Genomic DNA, 25,416 nt, shown 5'->3' with positions numbered 1-25,416 from the left:
GACCTTTGGACTCCGCCTACACAGAGACCCAGCCTTTTATCACCTGCGTGAAAGCTTTGTATAGCATGCAGGTGACTGTTGGTGGTCTGTAGTCACTTAAATTACTTGCATCGCCTCCTTTCTTGAGAATCGGCACTACTCTGCCGAGTCGTCATTCTTTGGGTATCTCCTCGCCATCCAACATGTTGATGAAGAAACTGGCCAACTGTTCTTTGCATTGTGAGCCTAAGCACTTAATTAGGCTAGGCGGGAGAGTGCCCGTTCGACACTCCTGTGTGAGAAAGCCCAGTTTGTCTCCGAAAGGTGCGGAGTGGTTAGCACACTTCGAGTCTTGCTTGTAGGACTGTCCTTTGCGCTTGGAAGACTATACAGGGCCTCTAAATATGTCGTTACATACCCTTTAAGGTCTACAACCTGCTGTCCTGTTTCGCTGTCCATGATTTGGAGCTCCAGCTGTTCTTTTCTATCAAGTGACCAGACATTGTTTTGTAATTTTGCAGCCATTGACTTTCCCTCCTCCCGCAGGTATTGTAACATCTGTCTGTTGGCATTGGCTAGCTTCATTTGAACCAGGGCCTGCATTTCATGCTTCAGCTTTATGTAGTGCTGCCATTTGTCGCTACAAACCTCGGGGTCTTTTGACTTGACCGCACGGCGGTGGGCACGGTTTGCTTCTCGGCGTGCCTGCCACCTCTGAGCGACTTCCTTATCCCACTACTGTTTGCACGTGTGGAGCATGGGGTTCTTGTTGCGGGACATGTGCCGTCGCATGATGCTGCGCAGTATGTCGACGTATTCCTGGTACATTTTTTTTCCTCTCGTTGCCGTTCACTGTCCTCCAATTCTGCAGCCACCGCTTCAATAGCTTTATCTGGAAGGTGCATTTGACCCTTGGATGTCATGCGGCGCTTCGGTTTGAGGTGTTGTGTGTGAGAGAAGTCAATCCAAATACGATAATGATCACTTCTAATGCTATAATCTCCTTCTTCATCTACATCGATGGAGTTGGGGAGACAAGTTAGGTTATGCGATAAGAGGACATAGTCAATAGATGCTACACTGTCTCGAGCCCGTTATGTGTGTTTTCCCTCAGAGTGGTTCGGAGCAGCATGCTTTCCCTAGTGGCAAAGTAGCAAGATGCCTCTTTATCTTGGTGGCTTTCTTTCTGGCAATACCGCTTCTCCTGGTAATCTCGGACTTTACGAAACAGCAGAGGCGAGCACAGGAAAAAGAAAATGCTGACTTAGCGGCCGAAACCGCATCACTACAGGAACAAGGTGCCGTTTTGTAGGGCAAAGGACCAGTCGACGAGCTCAGTGGTACGTAAAGTTGCCCATAGGCAAGCTCGAGTGTCTGCCCGTATGAGGGGAGGCAAAAAAAAAATAGGCACAGCAATTTTTTATTACTTTTTTTTCGAAATGGAGGGTCTGCATGGCATGCAGCACTATAATATTTGAAAAATGTGATCGCCATAGTCTACTGTACAAATTGGCAAGCTTGTTTAAGGAATGCAATAAACAAATCGAAAACTGTTTACTGGCCTTAAGGTAGTTAAGAGGAGTTTCACATTGTGATTTGGGAGAAGGGGGATTGTCAGAAAGCCTTCAAAATCTAGAGGCATGCGGAGACCATTCAAAAACATTTTGCCCCTTTTCCACAAGGGGAAGAGCACATGTACTCTGGCACCGTGAAGAAAGGCAGATTACAGCAAGTACATTTTGTGCTTGCAGAATTTGCCCGTAAATTGTTTTGAAGTAAGGAACACCATAACATACCATTTGCAAACACCATAAATGTACACCACAGAATTGAGTGCTTCGTGAAGCTACCTCTTAAAAATAAGGCCATACCATACCGTTTTCATGCAGAGGCACAGCTCTGCATGAAAAAGTATGCAAATGCTGTTATTGCTGTGGTTGTGCGAGGAATAGCCTTGATTTTCTAGCTTTCTAAACTTTTGCGAGGGTCGCTTTCCTTTCATTTAGCTACTTTTAACATACAACATGTGCAAATGAGTGCCCCTCATTGTAAGTCCTGGAATGAGCAACCGGTCAAAAAGAGTAACCACTTAAAACATGCAGCTTGTGGTGGTCTCAGTCGGAGAGACAAAAAAGTTCCGGAATTGAAGAATGATAATCATCATATGATTATGAGGCCTGGCAGACAGAAGCATTCCAGACCAATTTTTTATCATCCAAGGCCTTCACTCAAATGAAAGTACCTACATGGTCTTTTCTTTCTTTCTTTTTCACCTCAAATGAAATGCAATTGCTATGAGGTAATGAGTGCTGTTGCTCTTGACACCTTACTAGGTTCCACTTTTCAATATTGGCCTTAAAACAAGTGCTAATAACTTGCAACAATGCCAGAGTTCACTTGTAGAAAGAGGCAGACATCTGGGCTGTTGCGCCCACGTTAACCCACAGGAAATCACACTTTTTAACGCGATAGCCCCATCAGGACCTCGTTTCACAGAAATTCTGGCCTCAGTGTCGGTGTCAGTGTCATTGTTTGTGAACGAAAAATCGCCCTCTTGTGTGTGTCCAAAAAATTGAGAAAGATACAAATAAAGTAAGAAAAATTTCTGCGTCTGAGTGGGAGATCGAACCCAGGTTGTTTGCATGGCAAGCGGGTGTGCTACTGCACAGCCACACATCTGCTTGTGAATACAGTGAAAATAACTTGCGTAATGATGTGATTGACTTAAGGGGGGATGAAGGGCAGAGAAGACTGAATATGTGATTTCTCAATTTTCATGGCACAATGTTCTAGCATAACTTACAAGTGCTTCCATGAAGTGGCGAGATTTTGCGCATTGTGGAAAGCATTTGAAGATGGCCCCAAATGTGCCTGATCCTGAGTCTGCACTGCGGCAACTCGAACTTTAAATGGCATTTTCTCTGAACACTACTTCTTGTTACAAAAAAAAAAAACATTTTATATGTAACCTCTGAAGCTATCAAATTCAAACTTTTGTGACTTCTTTCTGAATACCATTCGCCCTTTCTGAAGCAAAAAAGAGATGTTGTTGCCACAAAATTGTATTTTTAACTACAGTTTTCCCTTAACAAAACAACCCTAAATTTAAAATAGTCATGCCTACAATTATTATTTTGGTTCAGAAGGACACCCTGGGCACACGTAATAACCAGAAGAGATTTCACGATTTTACTTGCAAAACCTTTTTCACAAATGTTCCTTCAAAAATAAAAACAGACAAATAATTTATTTTATTAGTATCTTTAGAGACCTTTGTATTTTCTTGCCAAATCCATAAAAATTACAGTAAGACCCCAATTCAAGCACCTTGCAAAGTTTTGTAACGTTTGCTTCAAAAATAATAGAGTGATGGGCAATAGCAGCTGCACACCTGTCTGTGCTATTCATCTCCTCTTAGGCTGTTTTGGAGCAGATTTTTCGAGCAGCAAAAAGTGCATTTTTGAGTGGAGAAAACGACTTTTAGAGCAACCAAAAATGCATTTTGGAGCTGAAAAAACGGCTTTTGGAGCACCTTAAGACTCACTGCCAAGTGGGTAAATTATCGTGTGAGGCAAAGCAGTAAAACAAGGAGGAAAGCTTCTGAAATAAAAAGTTCTGTCCAATATTTGATGTTTGATTGATATGTGGGGTTTAACGTCCCAAAACCACCATATGATTATGAGAGACGCCGTAGTGGAGGGCTCTGGAAATTTCTACCACTTTAGGTTCTTTAACGTGCGCGCAAATTTGAGCACACGAGCTTACAGCATTGCGGCCTCCATTGGAAATGCAGCCGCCACAGCCGGGATTCGATCTTGCGACCTGCGGGTCAGCAGCCGAGTACCTTAGCCACTAGAACACCGCGGCGGGGCAATAATTGATGTTTGTAGATAATAGTATAACACCACTGAATATTGACCCAAACTAACTTTAAAACTTCCAGGGCTTAACATTAGTTTGGGCTGATATGGAATGCAACAGACTTTGAATCGGTGCTGAATTCTGGCCGCCGAAATAATTTATGAAGCAGTTATTATTGAAGAAAAAACAAATCACTCCAAAAATTTTATATAGAAGACAACTAGTTACACGTTTAATTTTTTTAGGTGCAAAAAAATTGTTGTCTAGTTGGTATGTGTCATCTTCCCTGAAATCTTGTCAGGGGTCACAGAGAGTCGTGCTTTCCTTTCATCCAACCTTCTTCGAGTGGTTCAGGCATTTGTCTGCACACGCATCACCTACGTGGCCACTTCTACCTCCAAACTTATGGCACTTGGGGTGTCGAACACGATCAATGAGCTTATAGAAGCTACCCTTACGTCCTAGTACCAGTGGCTCTCACTCACGCATGCGAGACGTGCTGTATTGTACCAAATTGGACTCATTGCCACACGAATGGCCACCACTTACCAAGATGTACCGACAGACCAACGACTCAGCCTTCGTATTCCTCCAATCCCCAAGCACATGCACCCCGAACATCATGCGGATCGTATAGCTGACCCTGTGCGCCAACTATAGAAACGTCCCTCAAATCGTTCCGATGTCGCGTACACAGACGCCTCGCGACACCCACATCGATCAACAATGGTGGCTGCCACCCTGGCCCCACACCGTGGGTGGAGCACGGCATGTAGTGTAATTCACTCCACCAATATAACAGTTGCCAAAGAGGTTGCCATTGCTTTGGCAATGACCGACCCAATAACCAAGATGATTGTAAGTGATTCCGAACTCGCCATCCGAAATTTTGATGCGGGCTGTATCTCTACGCAGGCATACTCAAGCACAAAGCATCACACCCCGCCTGCCTCACCTCGTTTTCTTATCTGGGCCCCAGCTCTTGAACCTCTTAGTGGAAATGCGCAGGCACACAATGTCGCCCGAGATTTGATCTGCCGGGCGGAGTTCCTCACGCCTTACACTTCTCATTCTTCGCCCTCCTAGGCCTGTGAAGAACAAACTTCTTTGGTCACTTACACGGACATTCTAAAGCATGGTCTCCGCTATCCTCCAGCTCATAAAGACCGCCTTCAACGTGATGCCGTCCTGTGGCGCAAGCTTCAGACAGGTGTCTTTCCCAACCCTTGGCGTTATAGCAAGGTATACCCACACCTCGTGACACCAAACTGTAAATACTGCTCACAATCGGCCACCCTCATACACATGGCATAGACCTGCCCACAGTACGCTGACGCTTCTCACACAGAAGATAGGTGGGAATCCCCTCTGCGTACCACCGACTCAGCACAGCAATGCCGGGTAATCTCACGCGCATTGAAGGCCGCGGTGTGCCAAGGGATCCCCGCTGACCTCCTCTAAGCAGCATAACTGACCTCTCGGCCGGTCCCCTCTTTTGGGAGTGATAAAGTTTTGATCATCATCATCATCCCTTCACCAAGCAAGGCCTGGCCACTATCAATGTCAGCGAAACTCTTGGTTTCTATGCCATTGCTAATCAGAAGCTCGGTGTTCAACATTTTTTTCTTTTGCAGCTTCTACCTTCAGCTGAAGGCCTTTTTCTTCAGCGCCTTCTTCGAGAATCAACACGCTGCCATTTGGCAGCTTGCTCTTCTTCTTCAGCCAAACAATCCCGCTTCCGTTCACTTGCCCCTTGCAGAGCTCTGACAACACCAAGTGTCACACCAAAGTTGCAAGGTTCACTCCCAGAACGTTTAGCACACGAAACAATGTTCTTCATGCCATTCCAAGTCTTAATAGCTATTTGAGACCTTTCGTTCGGCTGTCCATGATTCACACTGACCCCTCTTTCAACATCCCCATTCCCGTGAGGGATACATTGACTATCTTTTTTAACAGAGGGTACTTAGCCCCATTGTCTGGCTTTTTGTAATCAAAACTTTCTTCCGGTGATCTTCAACAAAAATGGACGCATCCATTTTGATGTACTGTAGCCGGAAGTGATTGTATTCGCCCATAAATGCAGAGATGTCGTGTGGTTGGATAGCTTGTGGAAACACCGAAGCTAGTTGCCTCAAATCACGGCACGAGAATTTCAGTTCCAATCGACTCTGGCTTCAGGAAACGCAAGCTTTTCAGCAACACGTTGTCAAACGGCAGTTGTGCCAAAAGGTACTCTGTGCACTTGATATAAAATTTGCGGCATCAAGCCTGAATGCCCTCTTGTCTCCCACTTCCCGCGAAGATATTTCTTGCTCAGTGTCTTTTCCTATATCCACTTTAGCCTTCCAGTTTGTAGGAGAGTCGACCTGCATTAGTGCCAGCTCTGTACCTTTCTTGATGTAACAGGACTCTTTAGTCATGAAACTTTAAGTGATCTCTCTCACATTTCATACTAGCGAGCGCGTTGAAAGCTATGCAGAGAGAGAGATGACAAGGGCGCAAGATGATGTGTCCTTATGATATTTGCATCAGCTGGTTCATTAAAAAGTTTATGTAAACCGTGGTTAGCAATATCAGCCACAACTAGCAACTGCGGTTTACCATTGCTACACGTGCAGCCGATGAAAGCAGGTGCTGAAAGTGTGGTCAGCGACAAGTTTGGGCACTGTTACGTTGCTATGTATGTTATTGCAATGTGCAAGTTTTTAGTGAATGGGTGTCCGAGACGTAGCCACAGACACCCACGAAAAGACGACGCCATTTGTACACCACACTTTATAACACATGAAAAAAACAAGCACAGATAACATGGACAGCCTATAAAAACAATCCTTCACTGTCTCCTAGCGCTACCGAAGTCCTATGCTAACAGTCCCTCATCTTAGCATAGACACAAGACACGAGGCTGGTCTCACCAAAGTTCGTTGGTACTTCTTAAGCTGAATCACGTAGTCCGCACGGTAGACCAGGCGGCTACTCGAAGGGTAGGCACCACCACCATAGCCACGTCCCAGCCGGACACCTCCGCTGGAACTCGTGCCCGTAGCCCGACAGCTTCGCGTGTCCTCGGGCACAGGATGTCTTGAAGCCGCAGCACGTCAGCGACGCACGGCCATGGCAAGTAGCACGTGGCAGGTTGCCCAGGCTCAGCTGTTACCAGGCTCGGGTCCAGAACCCAACAGCCGAGTAGCGAGCCCCATCTTTCTCGTTCCTTTTCTCGTACCTTCGCCGCCACACTCCACGCTCCTTTTACTTCTTCTTTTCGGTTTTCAGCCACGCACTCGTGCCGCCTTCGTCGTTGTCTTTTTCCAACTCTTGTAATGGTGCGCACTTTGAACTTTCACACACGTCACTTATCACAGGCACATTGTCGGCAAGTTTCGTGACATGATATAGCCTTTCTGAGCCCCCGCGACAGGTTATTGATTTGTTCCACCATCGACTACAAATTCTATGAGACGCAGGATATGAACAACGTAAAAAGCGATTCCCCTATAGAAACATGTAGCAATACTCCCTTTCATGGTCGTAGGCATTTTCCATAGGAGGATACAGAAACGGGCAGGTTGCTGAAGTCAACCATGCAACGCATTCTTCGACGGAGCTCATTTAACACTGCTGAAAAGGGCATATCTTCGACATAAACACGATGACACTGGTTCATAATCGCAAAAGCGAAACGGGGGTGGGGCACTTTTGGAAACATGGTTCATTTGCCATGACGATTCAGCTTCCAAGAGCAACCGCGGCTCCCTAATGAAAGCTTGTAAACATGTGTCACTTGAGGACGGATTGACGCTCATGCATTTACTCCCACCCCTTTTTTTTTTTCAGTGTCTGGCCATGTCCCCCGCACGGCCACTCACCAATTTTCCTGCCGCACGACGACATTGGAAGGTCACAGGGCACCCCTAGTCACATGTTAGCGCCGCCGGCATGCTGCACACGTTTTTCCGATAGTATTTTATACTTTGGCACGGTTTTGGCGCAGAACGGCGGAAAGGTAGCAGGATGTAACAGGTCCCCCGTTTTGGAAAAGATTGGCGCCACTATCACATCACTGCTTCCTCTAAAGGGAAATGCTTGTGAAAGTAACTTAAATGCTTGAAATGCGTCCTGTATGCATTCTTTACAATACATGTAATATTGCAATGATAATGCGTGGTACAAGCGTACATTTGCATCGGGCATCACAACATGTGATTATCATAATGACCTCATGGTTTAAAGCTGGTCACCCACTAGAAAAGGCACAAAGGTTACTGCGCCTATAGCCTCAAAGCAACGTAGTGGGTGCATAGCAAGTTCGAAAAGATTTCTTGCACTAAGCACGCGCTTTACATCTACGTCATACTTATGTCCAGCTTCCCACTTGATGAGCTCCTCGGCACATTTTATCACTAGCAGTTTAAATCCTGCCGTGAACAATCTCAAATGCCGACCATCATCCTTCACATGCACTGGCTCAAACAGGGCACCGATGACATCAATATGAAGAAACAGTGCCGACATACTGACTCGATGCCAATGATGCCTCACATCACCCTGCCCTCTGGTTTATAAAAAACTCTGTTTCTCGCTTCATTTGAGATTTATCCATTACTTATACACCGCTTAGGTCAATTTATGCGCCATCCGTGAATGGCACAGTCGGCGGAGGGAGAATAAGGCGAAAAGCGAAAAATATAGCGGTGCCCTCTAGCTGCAATTGCACTAACTACACCTGTTCGGCCACGGTCGGGCTAGACTGCTCCTGTGCGCGCCCTTCTTACGGCCTTCACATTGGGTGTAGTACATGCCTCTCGCTGCTGCAGTGAGGGGGGCGCTGCGACCCCGCTGCTCCGTGCAGCGCGCACAACGCCGGCACTTGAGTTCCGGGAAGCTTCTCCGTTCACCGCACGAGGAAAAACGAGTTGCCTAATCATTGAATACGCACAAATGGTTTATGGCATTGCTCATACCTGATGATGCTGGGCTTGGACCTATATGCCTCTTAAGAGTGCACTTTGCTGGCAGTGTCGAAAGCCCCAAAATGCGCGCATGATCGTAGCCTTTTTGTGACAGAAAGCGCCATATCACACGCCCCTTACAAATTCGTGTGAGTACGCTGAATGCTTTCTTCCATCACATTCTATTTGATACAAAAGAAACACGGCCTTTTTCTCTCCTTTCTGTGCATCTGTTGTGATTTTTTCAACACATGCGTGATGCTTGCTTTCGCGATAATATTAGGACGCCCTTTTCTTTTCTTTTATCAATTGCTGCACGTTCTTGCATTTTGAACGATGGTGCAACACTTGGGAGGGCAATCGTCTTATTATGGTCTGGTATCGACCCGTGCGATGTGCGTCACTCTTTACTCTTTGCATGCAAACACTCACTGCTTCTTGTTCAGTGAAAGCATCTTGTGAAGTCGCAACATCCAGATCTGTTTCGTTAGTCTCTGCTTTTCGCTTCCTTTATGTTTGACGTAGGGGTGAAGCTCAAGAAGCGGGATCTTTGCGAGGCTTCTATGTACTTGAAATCAAGTAGGAAGGATAACCCTCGAAAAGAGTAGACACGAAGTCAGGAATAAGTTTTGTGACGTGGAACGCAGGCACATATAGTCTTCATCGCGCAAGTTTCTGCTGCATACAACAGTCGCTGCAGAATTGTCGTTGATGATGAGGTTGTCTCTCACAATATTCTTTTGTCACTTGGGGCACAGCTCAGTATTGTTTCAGCAGTGGTGAGAAGAAAAACAGGGTGTTCTCCACGAACAGAACTTGCAATACGGGACACAGCAATACACCTTAATGCGCGTACTGAAGGTAGTGCGACTGCCTTCTCGACTCGAAAAATCATTGTAGACTGAACACTGACAAAGCACCACATGAAATGCAACCGTGGTGGGTAAATCCCAGAATAAACTAAGCCACACTAGAGCTAAAAAGAAATTGACAACAATCGACTTGTACCACTAAGCCACAAAAGTATTGATACAGATTGGGGTTGCACTGAATTGTTTGCCTTTTTTTTTTTTTGCACAAAAAAAACATCGTGAAAAACAAGAGGGAATGGGGGTCCTCAATCACAAGTGCCACTATCAGCATTGCAGACTTATAGTTGCTTGGAGTAGCCGAACACATGAGGGTAGGGTTTCCACTAAGGTGAGAGCCTCAAAGGATCAACACAACCAGCAAAATCTATTTCCGTCAAAACAATCTGCGTATATGTATTCCTGGGACAAACGTGAACGGACAGGACAGCGCAGCTGGCTGCCACAAAAGCGCGGGTCAAAGCTTTCCTCACCACTAGACTATTTTGACATGAACGCAAAACGAGCCTAGCCTTTTTTTTACATCTTTACTACTTTCAACCTACCGCTGCGTTAGCCGCGTAGATTCCACCGCTGCGTTAGCCGCGCAGAGTTTGCGGAAAGCAGCGTTGCTTTGGCTGGTCAAGCATTAGACACGCGCACACTTTCGGGGTTCTGTCAGTTACGTCACTGCCATACATGATCGTGTCAAGAACGACTGCAGTTTCACCCAAAGCGGTTGTGGCAACGACAATCGCACGCACTATTTGCACGTGTACTTCCGAAGCTTCAAGTACACTGCTCTTGGCCGTCGTTCGACGTTTTTCGTACTGAAGTTCGTATCACCCGCTGTGATTAGGAAATGTGTTCGAAACATCCGAATTTCGCTGTGATGCTATTATCAAATAACTTGCCTGGCTTGTATTTTCAAGCAGCCTCTCTTCGTAAGGATACAGGAAACTAGTCTGCGATTTTTCATAGAGGCGAATGTACTTCTCTCCAAACACCTACACAAGAACAAGGAAACGAGTGAAAATTTAAGAGATCGTGTTTCTTGCTGGACACCATATTAATGAGAACTGACAGACAATTATGTCAAAGAAAGTATAGAGGAAATTATTAGCAGTGACTATAATGTAAATGTGTGTATTTACAGTACAGTTCGTACTACTAATCATCATCATCATCAGCCTGACTACGTCCACTGCAGGACAAAGGCCTCTCCCATGTTCCGCCAGTTAACTCGGTCCTGTGCTTGCTGCTGCCAATTTATACCCGCAAACTTCTTAATCTCATCTGCCCACCTAACCTCCTGTCTCCCCCTAACCCACTTGCCTTCTCTGGGAATCCAGTCAGTTAGCCTTAATGACCAGCGGTTATCCTGTCTACGCGCACATGCCCGGCCCATGTCCATTTCCTCTTCTTGATTTCAACTATGATATTTTTAACCCCCGTTTGTTCCCTAATCCACTCTGCTCTCTTCTTGTCTCTTAAAGTTACACCTACCATTTTTCTTTCCATTGCTCGCTGCGTTGTCCTCAATTTAAGCTTAACCCTCTTTGTAAGTCTCCAGGTTTCTGCTTCGTAGCTAAGTACCGGCAAGATACAGCTGTTATATACCTTCCTCTTGAGAGATAGCGACAATCTACCTGTCATAATCTGAGAGTGCTTGCCAAATGTGCTCCACCCCATTCTTATTCTTCTAGTTACTTCAATCTCGTGGTTCGGCTCTGCGGTTATCACCTGCGCTAAGTAGACAGTCTTTTACAGCTTAAAGTGCACTATTACCTACTAATTAGTAGTACTACTACTAGTACTACTAATAACTTTATCTATATACTTTCCTTGGCATAATTGTCACTTCTCATAAACCTATGAACATGAAAGCACCACTTTCCTGACATTCTCTCAAAGATAAACACAATGCAAAGCGGCCACCACCAAAAGTCCCTTAACGTTATCAGGCCCAAATTATTTCTTTTGAATGTAAGCATCTGGTTTGTTTGATTTTGGATGTGCATGATCATGGCTGTCCAAAAAAAGTGAAAAAGTCTGTGCTCACACTTTCTAATGAAAACTAATTAGAGACAGCGTTAATTTACCAAGTCACTAATATTTAATATTTCCCACTATTCTCGGCAAATATATTACTTCAAAAATTTTTTTTTGGTTGAATAGCATAATGCCCAATAGGCAAAATTCCAATTTTTGATACAAAACAAAAATAAATACCCTACTTCCCCATCAAAAAAGCTAGCTCAGGGAATTATGGGAACAGCATGACTGCTTCGGCAATTTCTTTGTTCACACATGACCTCACTTTGTGTGCATCTGGTTGGCAGCATATGTAGAGCAGATAATACGAGTTCTAGCTGAAGAACAACCCATTTTTGTTACCAGGTGGTTGCAAAGTGACCTACAACACTCATCATTACAACTGATATCATTGGGTTTGAAAGGGTTCAATTAGGTTTGTATATAGTGTGTGCAGTCTGGCAACATTAAGAAGTAAAAATTATAGTCAGCTCTCTCACTTGTGCCAGAAGATTGTTTTTGGGATCATGATGCAAGGGAGAAACAGTGCCTTCAGGGACAAACCAAAGGTTTATGTCTGGCTCGACATCCTCTTTTTCCGAAAGGCTGCAGTAAGTTGGCACACATATGTCATTGTGCAACTCTGGAATCTGAAACAATAGGAGCTAGATAAGCAACGATGCAGTTACTGTGCACATGCCTCTGAACAAAAATTAGGCAGATCCCATATACCTTGGAAATCAACGTTATGCGAAGCATGCAGGAGGAAAGTGACCATGCTTTCATTATTGAGCGAGACGTCATGAAATGACACTAAAGATACGTACAAATGTTGCAATCACAGACATATGTTGAATAATTTCAGATGTTTATATATAACCAGTTGTTTACACTTGTGCAACGACGCCAACAGGAACATGAGTACAGTATAGACCAGTTATAACGTAAGTCGCGGGAGTACCGAATATCCGCACTGTAACGGGCACCACACTATAACCAAAACAACCTTTTTCAAGGGCCGCACTTGTGCAAAACATGTTGAGCATGCAGCTTCGCGTGTCCGAGAATCGAAACATGCGATGCGTGCTTGCTAACATTTAAATTTCTGAATGTTAAAAGAATTTAACGTCAAAAGACACACGTTGCCAATGAAATGAACGTAAAAGGGGGGGGGGGGGGAAGTATAACAAATGAAAGCACCATCGCGGAAATTCGCGGACTACCAGACCGCCCCGATTATGCGCATTACACAAAAACTATACATCCAGAATTTGACGCATTGAAATATGCCAACCATTCGATTTCATGAGCGCACACCCGATTTAAGACAGCGCAATCGAATCGCGAGCCACTATTTGAGCGCTACACGTGCCGCCCTCATTTTCATTTAACGATATGTATCTCTTCCTGTCACGTGCGGCCACCGCAAAGAGTTTCGTTGATTCGGTACCAAACCGCAACTTATATTCACGCGACCGCTACCGATCGAAGCGCAACCAACACAGTAGCTTGCCGATTGGTATGTTGTCACGGAAAGCTTGTCCAAAACATTCGGCGTCAAAAAGATAGCACTAACAGTGAACCAAGAATCACGTGCGTAATACGAAGTTCGCGTTCGCGGCCGGGAGATCAGGAACGGCGCTCGACAACTCGCCAAGCTTACCTACGACAGCGCACTGGCAGCAAAAGTGAAAGCGCGCGTGATAAAACCGTAAAAGGTTTTCAATTTACGGACGAGGAAGCAAACGCGATATTTGTTGCAAGCGCGATAACGACGACGTCTACCCCGACAGGAAACTGTTAAGCACACATAGTTAATAAGGACGGGATCACACGTGCCACGTTGAGCGACGCGCGGCCGAAGCCACACTAGCGACGTAGTACGCTGTAGCCGCGTCGGCGACGGTGCAAAGGCTCATCGGTCACCGAGGCAACCATCCCCCTCCCTTACTCAGCGAGCCCACGCAGTGTCCCGTGCTCTTTTTTTATTATTTTCTTTTTTGGGGCGAAGCTCCTTAGGGCGTGGGCTGTGCGTCCCCTGTAGCCTGTATGTAGCCACCTCTAGTTTAGTTCTTGCAGTGTTCACTAGATGGCGGTACCGTCCCCTGTATGTAGCCACCTCTAGTTTAGTTCTTGCAGTGTTCACTAGATGGCGGTACCGTCTCCTGTATGTAGCCACCTCTCGTTTAGTTCTTGTAGTGTTTACTAGATGGTGGTACTTGTAGCTGATGATGAAAAGATGCAAGATGTTATAAACTAGAAAGCGGTACTTGTAGTTGATGAAAGACGCGAGATCTTATAAAATAGGAATGATGTCACATATGGCGCGTGTCATTGGTTGAAGGCAATCGTTCGATTTAGTGCGGCGACGTACGCTAGGGGGAGCGTTGTAATAAAATCCGTTCGCTGTTGGCGCGCGCTCGGAGTCGCCGGATGGATAAGACAATAATTGGCTTATCCAACTTATGGCTTCTAGATATGCACTCAGACGTATATCGTTTGACCATATGAAACCTACCATGATCCGAGGAACATGCATAGACCTAGTATTTGCAAATTGCCCACTGCAACCCATACAGGAACCGCTCTCCCTTCATTTCACAGACCATAAAGCCGTCATAATGAAGGGACATCGCAAGCCATCCATCGTCTAAGAACAAATAAAAGTTGATTTGTGTATATACACACACAGCGTTTCTCACGTCTTTACATGATGATCGACTGGGCGAATTACACGGAAGATTCACAGTTTACCGACGAATCCCTCCGGAGCTTCGCCCATTCATCATCATTCACCCCGTGAATATGCCGTAATTTTTTCTTCCATCCACCCTTCGTTCATTCACTCCATGTCCCCTCCTTTTCCGTAACGACCTCATCGTTCACTCCCCAGTGGAGCACCCATCACTATTCGCTACCGCGTTTGTCACAAACAATTTCCCGCAACCACGTTATAACCGGTCTTTCATCTTGGGGGACTACACAATAAGCGGTATATGTATACATGGGATTCTATGGAAAGGTAAACGGAAGTCAAAAAAGACCGCATTGTAAGCGATTCTGCACTATAAGCGGTTACGTTATAAGTGGTCTTCACTGTATTAGGCTAGCAACACCAGAAGCGATAGACTGACATAAAGCATTGGTGCTCGCAAAGATGGTAGTCCCGGACACAGCTACTTAAATCAACTTCAGCACATGGCACACCTAACTACAAGTGACGTTAACCCGACGTGATGGCTTTATTATAAGAGTACTCATGTAATGTTTATAAAACTGAATAGCCAGCACTGCAACCACAGTTTACTTTTCACAAACATTAGGCTCTATTTGAAATGTAGTTCCGAGATCTGGCGTGGGTATGTGGTGGAATGCTTGATTGCCACGCAAAATGCTTGGGTTCGATTCCTGCTGGGACCCTCCCAATTACTGTTTGCATTCATCCGGTCAAAGCTACTTATGGCAGCTTTTTTTTAACTCTCAAGCGTTAAAGTTGCCCGCCATTCCAGGGTAGATATAAAATGTCTATTACCTGTGGCACATACCCGCATACCAGTGGCACATACCCACCCCAGGTATGTGCCACTGTTTTGTGAATAGTGTTTATGACATACGCAACTACATTGTGCCATCAATCATCTCATGACCAGCAAGTCGTATTGGTCAAAGCATCTTACCCTCTTATACAAATGGACCAACGGACAGACAGACAGGCAGAAAGATATGCAGATAGATGCTATAAGCTCTCGCAGTACACAAAAAAATGCTTCGCATTTACAACTAACACAGAATATTTCCTGGTAATAGCACAATGCATCGTAACCAGACAATAAAGTATGCCAATTTAGGACTAACCAAAGTGTACACCTTCATTTTCACAACCTGGAGGTTGTGACATCATAATTTTGGCTCATTAACATAAATCATAATAATATTTAGGGTTCTACATGCTAGAACCACAATATGCTTATGACAGACATCATAGAGAAGGGCTCCACAAATTTCAGTCACCTGGGCTTCTTTAACATGCACTAAAATCTAAGCACCTAGGCCTCTAGCATTTTGCCTCCAACGAAATGCGGTCAGCCAGGATTTGATCCTGTGACCTTTGGGTCAGCAGTGTAGCACCATAACCACCACAGTGGGTGACATAAATTGGATCTCGAGTCTATATTACATTTAGAGACAACACTCACAAAAACACATTGTGATTCCTTCGAATAACAGCACATATGGCAGTTTCTGTTTTGAAGTTTTGCAGGCACGGTTCTTTTTATCTCGAATTTATCTCGAAAAGCACTATGTAGTGATCAGTTGCATTCTGGCACTCCTTCATTCACGCCCACATTTACACACGCGTAAACTCAATATCACACCCCCAAACTGTGCTCTCTACCAAATGTTCATTGTGCATGATGAAATCCATGCACATGTACAGCAATGTATGCGCAAGCGCAATGGCCAGCAATTATAAGCATGTGCAATTACCAACAATAGTATGTATGCACATTGACCACCACGACAAAACATAAGAACAGGCTACGCTCTGTGACAGCTTAGTAGTATTTTGACATTAAAGCAAAAGCTATGGAGGTGGGGATTCCGCAGATTCTTGTTGCTCCGCAATCAGTATGACAGCTCCCAGTTAATTTTGGTTTTGCTCACTTACACCGTTAATGAATTTACAAGATCACATACTCAGAAATGTGAATCGGAGAAAGATTTCGATGGTTCAGTATAAATTTTAGTGTCTTATTATGAGCATATTTTTCTTGGAGAACTAAACAGCACATTTGCAGCCACACACTGATGGACTAAGTTATGAATGCCACGTTTACTATAGACCTCTTCAACGGAAAGGAATATTCCCTCCTTCTCCTTTGTGGGCTGTTGCATGGGAGCACAAAGGCCATTGTCACAGCCTCAGCAGCACATTTTCGGGGGGTCGCACATGTTAACAACAGCCCAGAGAGGACTATGGCGGCCCCCAGAGACCCTTCAGTGAAGAAAAGGTCTACAGAAAACAGACTTGCTGAAAAGGTAATGCTGGCTAAGAAATGTGAAGAAAAGGAACGCATTCTTTCTGAGTGAACACTTTACTAGTATTTCACCTACGACTTCCTGCAACTGTTCGCGCCTCATGATGAAGCAGCATTTATTTCAGCAAGGCAAAATGAGAAAATTATCAGTAAACTCAAGTACTATTTCTTGGCACGGGTGCACACATGCACTTCGGTGCTGTACCTTACACAGTGCTGTCAAGAAAAGTTGTCGCTGAGTGTAGCAGCACGTTATTCTTGCCATAAAAAAAAGATAGATTTGCCTCCATGAACAAAGAACAGAAGGTTTGCTAACACACTGATCTTTTTTTTTTTTTAAGGACAAATAGTAAATGAACGCAGTGGTGCATACTGCCACATGTGCATGTGAACAATCGTTTTGAGATATGCAGGTTCTTTCAAAAAGTACTAAATTGACTTCACATGTGATGTTAAAAGCTTACTTTATCAAAAAGAATACGAATGAAGGGGTTAGCAAACCTTCTGTGTCATTGTTTTTCAAAAGAAATCTTCTTTTCTTGATGCAAGAATTTCAAGAGCTGCGAGACTTCTTTGATGCTTCGTGTTTGGTGGTGATGGCCATTGTATATACACATCTTCATTGGTCATCGCACATGCTCAAAACAGAACATACCCTCAATCCCACGTATAACGACCCCACTTAAAATGAATGATGCCAACGTGACTGTGCAAATATATAGTATTTCAATGACACATAATTGCATTTACAATGAACATCTCTGATCCCTGCCGATCAGTTACAGCAAACAGAGTCAGAGCTCCAGCAACTCGCGACACGCTACTTTGGACCTCCAATAAGCAATTAGAAAGGTGCCCAAAATTCTTATTGTTAAACTCCGACCCTTCCTCCACAGCTGTCTAGTTGTTGCTCTCCCCTCTGTTCCTTGTCCCCTTTCTGCTCCGAGCACCCTGAATCGCTAGACGAGGCCCGCGTTTTCGCCCTGCCACTGATCTTTCAAAGACTGGTCAGCTGAGTAGGCTGTCCTCTGCTTTTAGATCGCTAGTCTCATTACACTATCATTGGCATCGTCGGCCTAATGTGACCAGACCAACATCGTCAGCCGGTATCTTGTCTGGATCGGTGTTGTATCGTTCCAGTGCAGGCACTTGTGCTGACCCACTGACTTCAATATTTGCCAATTCATTCCGAGTTTAGGGCCTGTTCTCGCTCATTTCACACTCTGATCAGCATACCTATGCACCTGTCTGGAAGAGTAAAAGCAGCAGTTACATGGAATTAATCTCGAATCATCGAAGGCAGTGGGACCGCGCTGGCCTCACCAAGTTTGATATTTCCCGATCCATCCCATGTAACAGCCTTTACACTTCTGCATGTGTGCATAGAGACTGAGTGGGAACAGGCAGAAATATTCGACATGCAAACAGCAGGCTCCACAATGCGATTCTCTAACCTCTGTGTGCACAGGTCCACTCACTCCCAAGTTTTTTTACGCAGAAGTTGCATGTTTTGCAGAACTATCAAACAAGCTATCCGAGCTACTTTCTCTCCACATGTTTTGGATTTCAAGGTCACCTTCCATCCATTCTCGCAATTTTTGGAAGTCTGCTCCTCCCCCTTTTCTCTTTATCTCAACTCCTTTGCTTCTCTCCACCGCTCCGCGATGCCAGCCATGCTGGCTCAAATTAGGAAGTTTCGTTTTGAGACTAAAACGGGCTCAAAGTAGTTCGAAGCATCCTTGCTTGTGTGTTGCACATGTGTGTCTTGCTCATTGTTAGTGTGCGTCTGATTTATTTGATTGATATGTGGGGTTTAACGTCCCAAAACCAACCTATGAGTATGAGAGACACCGTGGTGGAGAGCTGCGGAAATTTTGAGAACCTGGGGTTCTTTAAGTACGTTTGTGATAAGGGTCGAGAGATGGGAAGCCTGTCATACTAACAGATGGCACAAAGTGATAAGCACTGAACATTTCTACCAAGCGAGTCTTTCTAATCAAACTATCTGAAGAGACTAAGACTGCAAAGCGGCAGCCAACCTGCCATTGCGGGTGTCCTTTATTCAGCAGTGAAGACGGTGAAAGCTTCGTGGGTGGAGGTGGTGGCTACATGCGTGCAAAACTGTTTTCATGGGGCTGACTTCATTAACTTCAGAACCAATGCAACGCCTGAAGCTACCGAACTAGACCACTCCGGCGGCGATTTGTGGCAGCGTGTTATTAACTCCGACATGGGAGGGCAGGATATACGCTAAGATGATTTCTTTATGGTCGATGATGATGCAGACACTGCGGAACTTGAAAATAATGAGGACATTGTGAATTAAGCGCACAGCAAAAGCAATTTGGAGAAATCCGATGGCAGTAGCCACGACGAAACTTTGGAGCCATTGTGCACAAACGTGCCTGTAGTAATTGGGTACATAAAGAGTCCCAGGTGGCTTGTCTATGCCAAGGACCCTGGTGAAAAGCATGCTGCTGCTTCAAATAAGAGAGAGAGAGAATTTATTTACAGAAAGATAGAGAGGTCGGCCTGAGCTATAGTTTGCTCTGGCCTGCTACTCTACACTGGGGAAGGGTGACTAGGGAGTGAAAGAGTGATGAATGACGATGGTAAGGTAGAGAGATGACATGTCCTTATTAGGCTGGGTAACTCTACAGACGTGCATCCAGTCCAGTGGCTTCTAAGAAAGCGATGACGGCTCGTATAACCACATGTGTGCTGCTGGCGCCAGGCCAAGGACCTAACACAACCTCATCGGTTAATGGTCGACTAATATATCGGCCAATCGAAGATATCAGTTGCTGACGTTCGCTTGCATATGCTGGACAATCGCAAAATATATGTTCGAGCGTTTTTGGCAACCAACAGTGACCACAATTGGGGCCTGTGTCATTACAGCCAATCAAGTGGGTGTAACATCTCGTGTAAGCCACACCGAGGTGAATGCGGTGGATAACGCATAAGATGCTTCGCTTTAACTTGTTAGGCATACAGAACTTCATTTCCGGGTCGCATTTGTGCAGCCGCTTGTGCTGGTGTTCTGGTTTCTGCCAGTGCTCTAAGATGGAGTTGCGCATTACGCGTCAAAGTAGGATGTTAGTGTCTTGTCGAGAAAATGTGATGCACACTTCCGGGGCACTATTTAAAGCTCTCTTAGCTTCAGCGTCCGCCGCTTCATTGTCCATTATGCCACAATGAGCAGGTATCCATTGAAATGTTACATCATGTCCATTTTTTGTAGCAATGCCAAGAAGCTCTGCTATTTCAATCGATAAAGTATGATATGGACCTTGTCTCATGAAGCCATCAATGGTTTGAAGAGCAGCTGTGGCATCGCACAGTATCGTCCATTTACGAGCGGGTTCTGTCGACATGAAACGTATTGCCTCCCGAATAGCAACAAGTTCCGCGGCTGTTGATGTGGTCTTGTGATCTATCTTGAAACATCGAGCTATCTTCATCTCCGGGATGACAAAGGCTGCAGCGGAGGTACGCGACGTGGTAGATCCATCAGTATATACGTGTGCCACACCGTCGTACATAGTATAAATGTGCTGCAGTGTAAGTTGCTTTAGGCCGATCGATGATACAAGGGACTTCATAATCCCAGGAACCTGAAGTATGACAAGTGGTCTAGGCAGGAGCCATGGAGGTGTCTCAGGAACCTGTGGGGGAGAGAATCTTGGCGGTATGATGTACTCGAGCCACGATATAGCTCTTGAATAACTGCAGTTTAGGTGGCTGGCAGGGAGTGCTGATAGGGGATGTTGCCTGTGTCGAGTCAACAGGCGAAGGTGGACTCGAAGAGGCTCGCAGAGCACATATATTTTGATTGGACAAGCCCGAGCTTCGGCGAGAGTTCCCTTGGTTGATGTACATTGAGGTAAGCCCAAACATGTGCGCAACCCTTGAGCTCGGATGCTTTCTAGCGTGCTCGCACGACTGGGTTTCATGCATGAAAGCACGGGCATGCTGTATCGTAAGTACCCTACAAATAAAGATTGGTACAGTTGCAGGAGAGCTGCCTTCGAAGGGCCCCATCTTACTCCGGCCATGACCCGAAGAACGTGGACAAAACTCTTGAGCTTTGACTTCAAGGCTGTGACGTGTTTTGACCACGATAGATTCCGGTCGAGGATAACACCCAGGAATTTGTGTTGCACAAATAAGCTTAAGACTAACCTTATTACTTCAGCACTGTCGAAATATATGTATCACGAAATTGCAAAAACAAAAGATTTTTGTTTTCGCTTGCAACTTTTCAAAACTGTGTTTCATTTACTACGAACTACGAAAATAGCATACAGATAAACCTGCTTATAACGAATTCCTCAATACAACTAAGTTTTTCTATTACCCGTCATTACTCCATAAAAGCACATGTATTTGGGACCTCTATGTAACATATAAACCGCGAGATACAACCTTGATATAACGAATTTTCACCACAAACAATCGAGAAATTTTTCCCAGATTTTGTAATTTTGGTGTGAGCATGCATCTTCCGCCAACGAAGCGCAAAGCGATGGTGGTGCACACAGCGCACTCGTGGCCCCGATGACTTTCAGGTGAGAACGAGAGCTCAAGGGGATTTTGGATTAGGCACTGATGGAAACTCTTCGAGACCACGGTGATGACGGATCTTCGAAGGTCGACTCGTCCCACCCTTCCCTCTTGCGCTGCAACGTGAGTTCGCGGGACCGTAACCTTCGTGATTAGCTCTGGCAACAACACAATCAACGGTGCTTTGAATGCAATGGAATGAATGCAATAGACACAAATTGTAATTTTATACAAAGTAAAGCTGGCAGCCAACTCCTTTGAATCCTATATCGCGGAACTCCCATAAAACACTGGTGTTAGCAAACACGGCCGCTCCAGGGAGAAATGCTCTTTTCACACAGGATTTTTGCGCTGAAAGTGAGCTGATGCTTGCTGAGATAGCGCGCGCTCCAATGCCCTTAAAAATCAAAGTTCACTATTGCTACTCGAGCGACCCTCCCCCCTCGTGTTTTTTTTTTAATTTTTTTTATGCTCAATCAAGACTGGTGGTTTCCTTTCTGTTTGAACTTTTGACGGCACTTTTAACACGTAGGGGGATGCGCCCTTCAGGCGATAGAGATGGGCCGGCTCATTCGATCTCTGCTTCAGCAGCGCTCCAACGCTTTCACCCGCTCGTAAAAGTTACGATACACGAGGGCATGTAATCAGTTTGGACTTGTTAGGGAACATGGTGGCAACAGCAGAAACCTGCCGATAGTGTCCATATAGTTGCTGCTGCAAAAATAACGCAGTTTTTTTGTCGCTGAATAGGTGTTCCGAGTTTGCTCTGCCTTCAGTTCCCCCTTTGTTTAATTTGTGTGTTTTTGTACTAAACCTGCATATAACAAAATCCTCTTCATAATGAATTTTTTCAGGAATTTGTCAATTTCGTTATATCCAGGTTTAACTATACAACGAATAGATGCCGCATTATGCTTAGGTTTATCTTTAGAGAGCGTGACTGTATATATGGGTTCCAATATGCACAGTAAACAGTTAGTAGTTAGTGTATTTTTTAAGGTGTGATCTTGTATATAAGCTGTGTGGATGTGTACATAAATAAGGGAGTGTTAAGTTGTGCCTAATTACAACATTATGACTTGCCAATCAGCCCAACAGCAAAGTATATTATGCTTTATATATTTGTCAAAGACAATGCAGTAGGGATAAAAGCACTATTTTGGTTTTATAATCACCAGTAAGAACACAGACTGCAGCTGTAAGTGACCAATTAACATACTTACATGTCCATATAACTATGTAGCTCAAGTGCTCAAGAGACATCTATGCAGTGGTTATGATGAGAGTATTAGCTTCGAAATGGGCACCTAAAAAATATAATGCAAAACGTCTTTGCTACTAATGCTGATTTCCAATAGAGCCTTCATAAGGCATACACTACTGACAAACAAAACAATGAAAGCTTCCAACGCACTTGCCAGCAGATAAATATAAACTTGAGAAAAGTACACTGAGCTTAGCTTGCTATTGGCATGAAAATAGCCTAACACCATCGAATTAAATTAGCAGGAGCAAATAAAATTTCAAGGGCCATCATCTCAATTTCAAGGACAGTCTTTGTCCACCTATAAGATGGCCTGTGCAGTGTAGAGGTGATGCACTTAACTCTTTCATTACCATGCTTATTCAAATCAATCACCAGTCACTGGTAATCAATGCTTTGGATAATCAATTTTGGCACGTTGAATTTGTTTCTCGTGCACCCAGCACTTTCTATTAGTTAGTACAGCCACTCAACTTTCAGAATCAAGTTTAATTTGCCCATTTTGGCAACATATTGATTTTTAAAGACCTTTGTGCAAACCAATGTGCGTGTGCTATGGGGAAAATTCCCTGGGCTGGTGAGCTTTACAGTAGTCTGTGCCCCTCATGGTTATGCTACAGCAACATCAAAGTTCTGTAATCAGAAGAACCTTTACAAGTTAAACATTAAATCAAGGTGTTTGCTTCGCAATCCGACAGTGTTGAGCTGTAATAATTGCCAGAAATTTATGCCAGCTATTCAATAGAGAGCTGTTGCTAGGAGTCAAGGAAAATATATTCTACAAAAAAAAAACGTCAGGCATGCACGCAAGGCACAGCACAGTCACAGCGAAAGCTAAAAGAGCGGCCTTTCAGAGCCTTTTCTAAACACTCATTGGGTAACTGCTGCAAGCACACTTGCTTGATACCCACTACGGCATTAATAATACAAATTTTTAAGTAGTAGGCCGGCATTCGATATGCTATTTTTCGTCATTCTTCTGAGAAGTGTGGTATTCGCTGAACTATTGCGAGGAATTTCGAGCCAATTGTTCATGCAGTGGCTGACAGTGATGAGGAATTATGCCTGAAGTTGATATGCACCACAGTTATTAGCTGAACAAAACCAAGCTTTTGTAATGGGTTGGAGCATTGGACGACCCACTCGTTATGCTATTCGCGTTATGTGATGCCTAGTTGTTCTTTTGCTGCTCTAAAACGCTTTATTACTCATATTAACATGATTCCTTTCCCGACATCAAGCCTGCCTAAGGCAAGTTTGCCAACAAGCCCCAAGCACCAGCGTGGCTCAGTGGTAGAATACTGGGCTGGCATCCAGCGGACCCAGGTTCGAGCCCCACCGTGTCATTGGTACTAGTTTTTTTTTTTTTTTTCTAATTTCGCGAGCTGTGGTTACAGACACCGGCTGCGGCGGCAGACAACTACGGCACTGCGCGAGACTCGAGTTGTGATTTAATAACAGCTTTCGCAGTAAAAGATATTTTTGAAAGTCTGCCTTATGTATAGAGTGTGGAGGTGGCCTTCTCCGCCAGTTTCCAGCAGCTTTGGTTTCGCTTGCATCATTATATCAGACACAGTGCCGCAACTGGTGTCACTACATTCGCTCCTACGGCACTGTCGTCATGCGCACATGTGCGCATCTGCGCTGCGAAAAACACGCACCGCTCAAAACTGTCTTGCAACTACACCTGATTTGATTGAGAATGAGTTTAGAGTCTGAAGAAGACAGCACCTCAGCATTATGGTGACATTTTGCGCCAGCCTGAGACATTCACAGCCGTTCATGGTTTGTTTTGTTTACAGCGTCAACTTGTCTCCTCCGCCGCAAGTGTGTAGCTGCTGACCTTTGTGTACAATCTTATAGCTACTCTGGTTACATGCAAGGTCCACATGTTGCCGGGGCGCAGTGGGCTAATGCCAGCTGCAGAGCTTTTCCTTACGACAAGAAAGCCACCGGAGCAAGTCTTGGTCCTGACTACGGGCCAGCAGCGCAAAACGTTTTAGAACTGTGAGCGATGTTTTTTTTTAAATATACGATGTGTAAAAACGCAAAGAAATATGCTTGGGTGCATATATTGGAAAGCCAACTTATGTGGAGCGAGGTGGCTCATGGAGATAGAGGACGCTTAACAAAATAGCGAAGTTCATGGACGTCTGATTTATAGAGAGATTATTCCCATCACGGGATCCATTCTATATTGGAACACCTGCAGGCTCTTATCACAATAAAAAAACTAAAATTTACTAAGAAAAGTGTACGAGTTCACTTGTGTCACAAAAAATCAAACAATGCTTCACCGCATGACCTGACCGCAAGCAATGAAGCAGCACCTAAGTTCTGATTTTCTTTGTCTATGTAAATAGAAACATTTTTTACAACATTTATTATTTTTTATACTATTTTCCGGTCATTTATCTTTGAAATGTATATTTTAAATGTTTTTTGTTTTAAATATTTTTGCCCATATAGTGTTTTTTATTTCACTGTTTACCAGTTGGCAACCAAAAATTCAACACTTTTCACATTTTTATTCATTCTAAGATAATTTTTATTGCTCTACAACATATATCTTTTTGGAAAGAGCATTTCATTGTGCAAAGTTAGATGTGCTGCAATGTGTTCTGGCAACTTTTAAAACAGGCAAAAACTATCTCCTTAAGTCATAAGAAAAATAGCCATTTTCGCGTGGTAACAAAGAGTTTAAGCAAATAGGTACTCATTTCTCCTGCATATGAGGCTCGCACAGACAGGGCAAGAAGAATATCGATCCAAGAAAGGCACACAGAGTGTATTCTACAACAGAGCCATTTTTGTGCTTGAAAGAAAGCATAGCAGTGAACAGATGATTCAGCAACAATTTCTATTTATTTTGT

General features: G+C 44.4%; 1 protein-coding gene across 1 annotated transcript in view; it reads right to left on the bottom strand.

The window, feature by feature from the left end:
• Positions 1 to 25,416, bottom strand: part of LOC119161214 (lysine-specific demethylase 8) — a 79,405-nt gene that overhangs the window by 9,616 nt on the left and 44,373 nt on the right. Inside the window, exons 6-7 of the mRNA XM_075879777.1 lie at positions 12,175 to 12,324; positions 10,555 to 10,647 (exon numbers count right to left, since the gene is read on the bottom strand). Coding sequence (XP_075735892.1) covers positions 10,555 to 10,647; positions 12,175 to 12,324 — 243 coding nt within the window. The remainder of the gene's footprint in view (positions 1 to 10,554; positions 10,648 to 12,174; positions 12,325 to 25,416) is intronic.

Source organism: Rhipicephalus microplus, chromosome X (genome assembly GCF_043290135.1).
Source record: "Rhipicephalus microplus isolate Deutch F79 chromosome X, USDA_Rmic, whole genome shotgun sequence".
Lineage (NCBI taxonomy): Eukaryota > Metazoa > Arthropoda > Arachnida > Ixodida > Ixodidae > Rhipicephalus > Rhipicephalus microplus.
The sequence above is the reverse complement of the archived record's forward strand: the minus strand, read 5'-3'. Positions and strand labels throughout refer to the sequence as shown.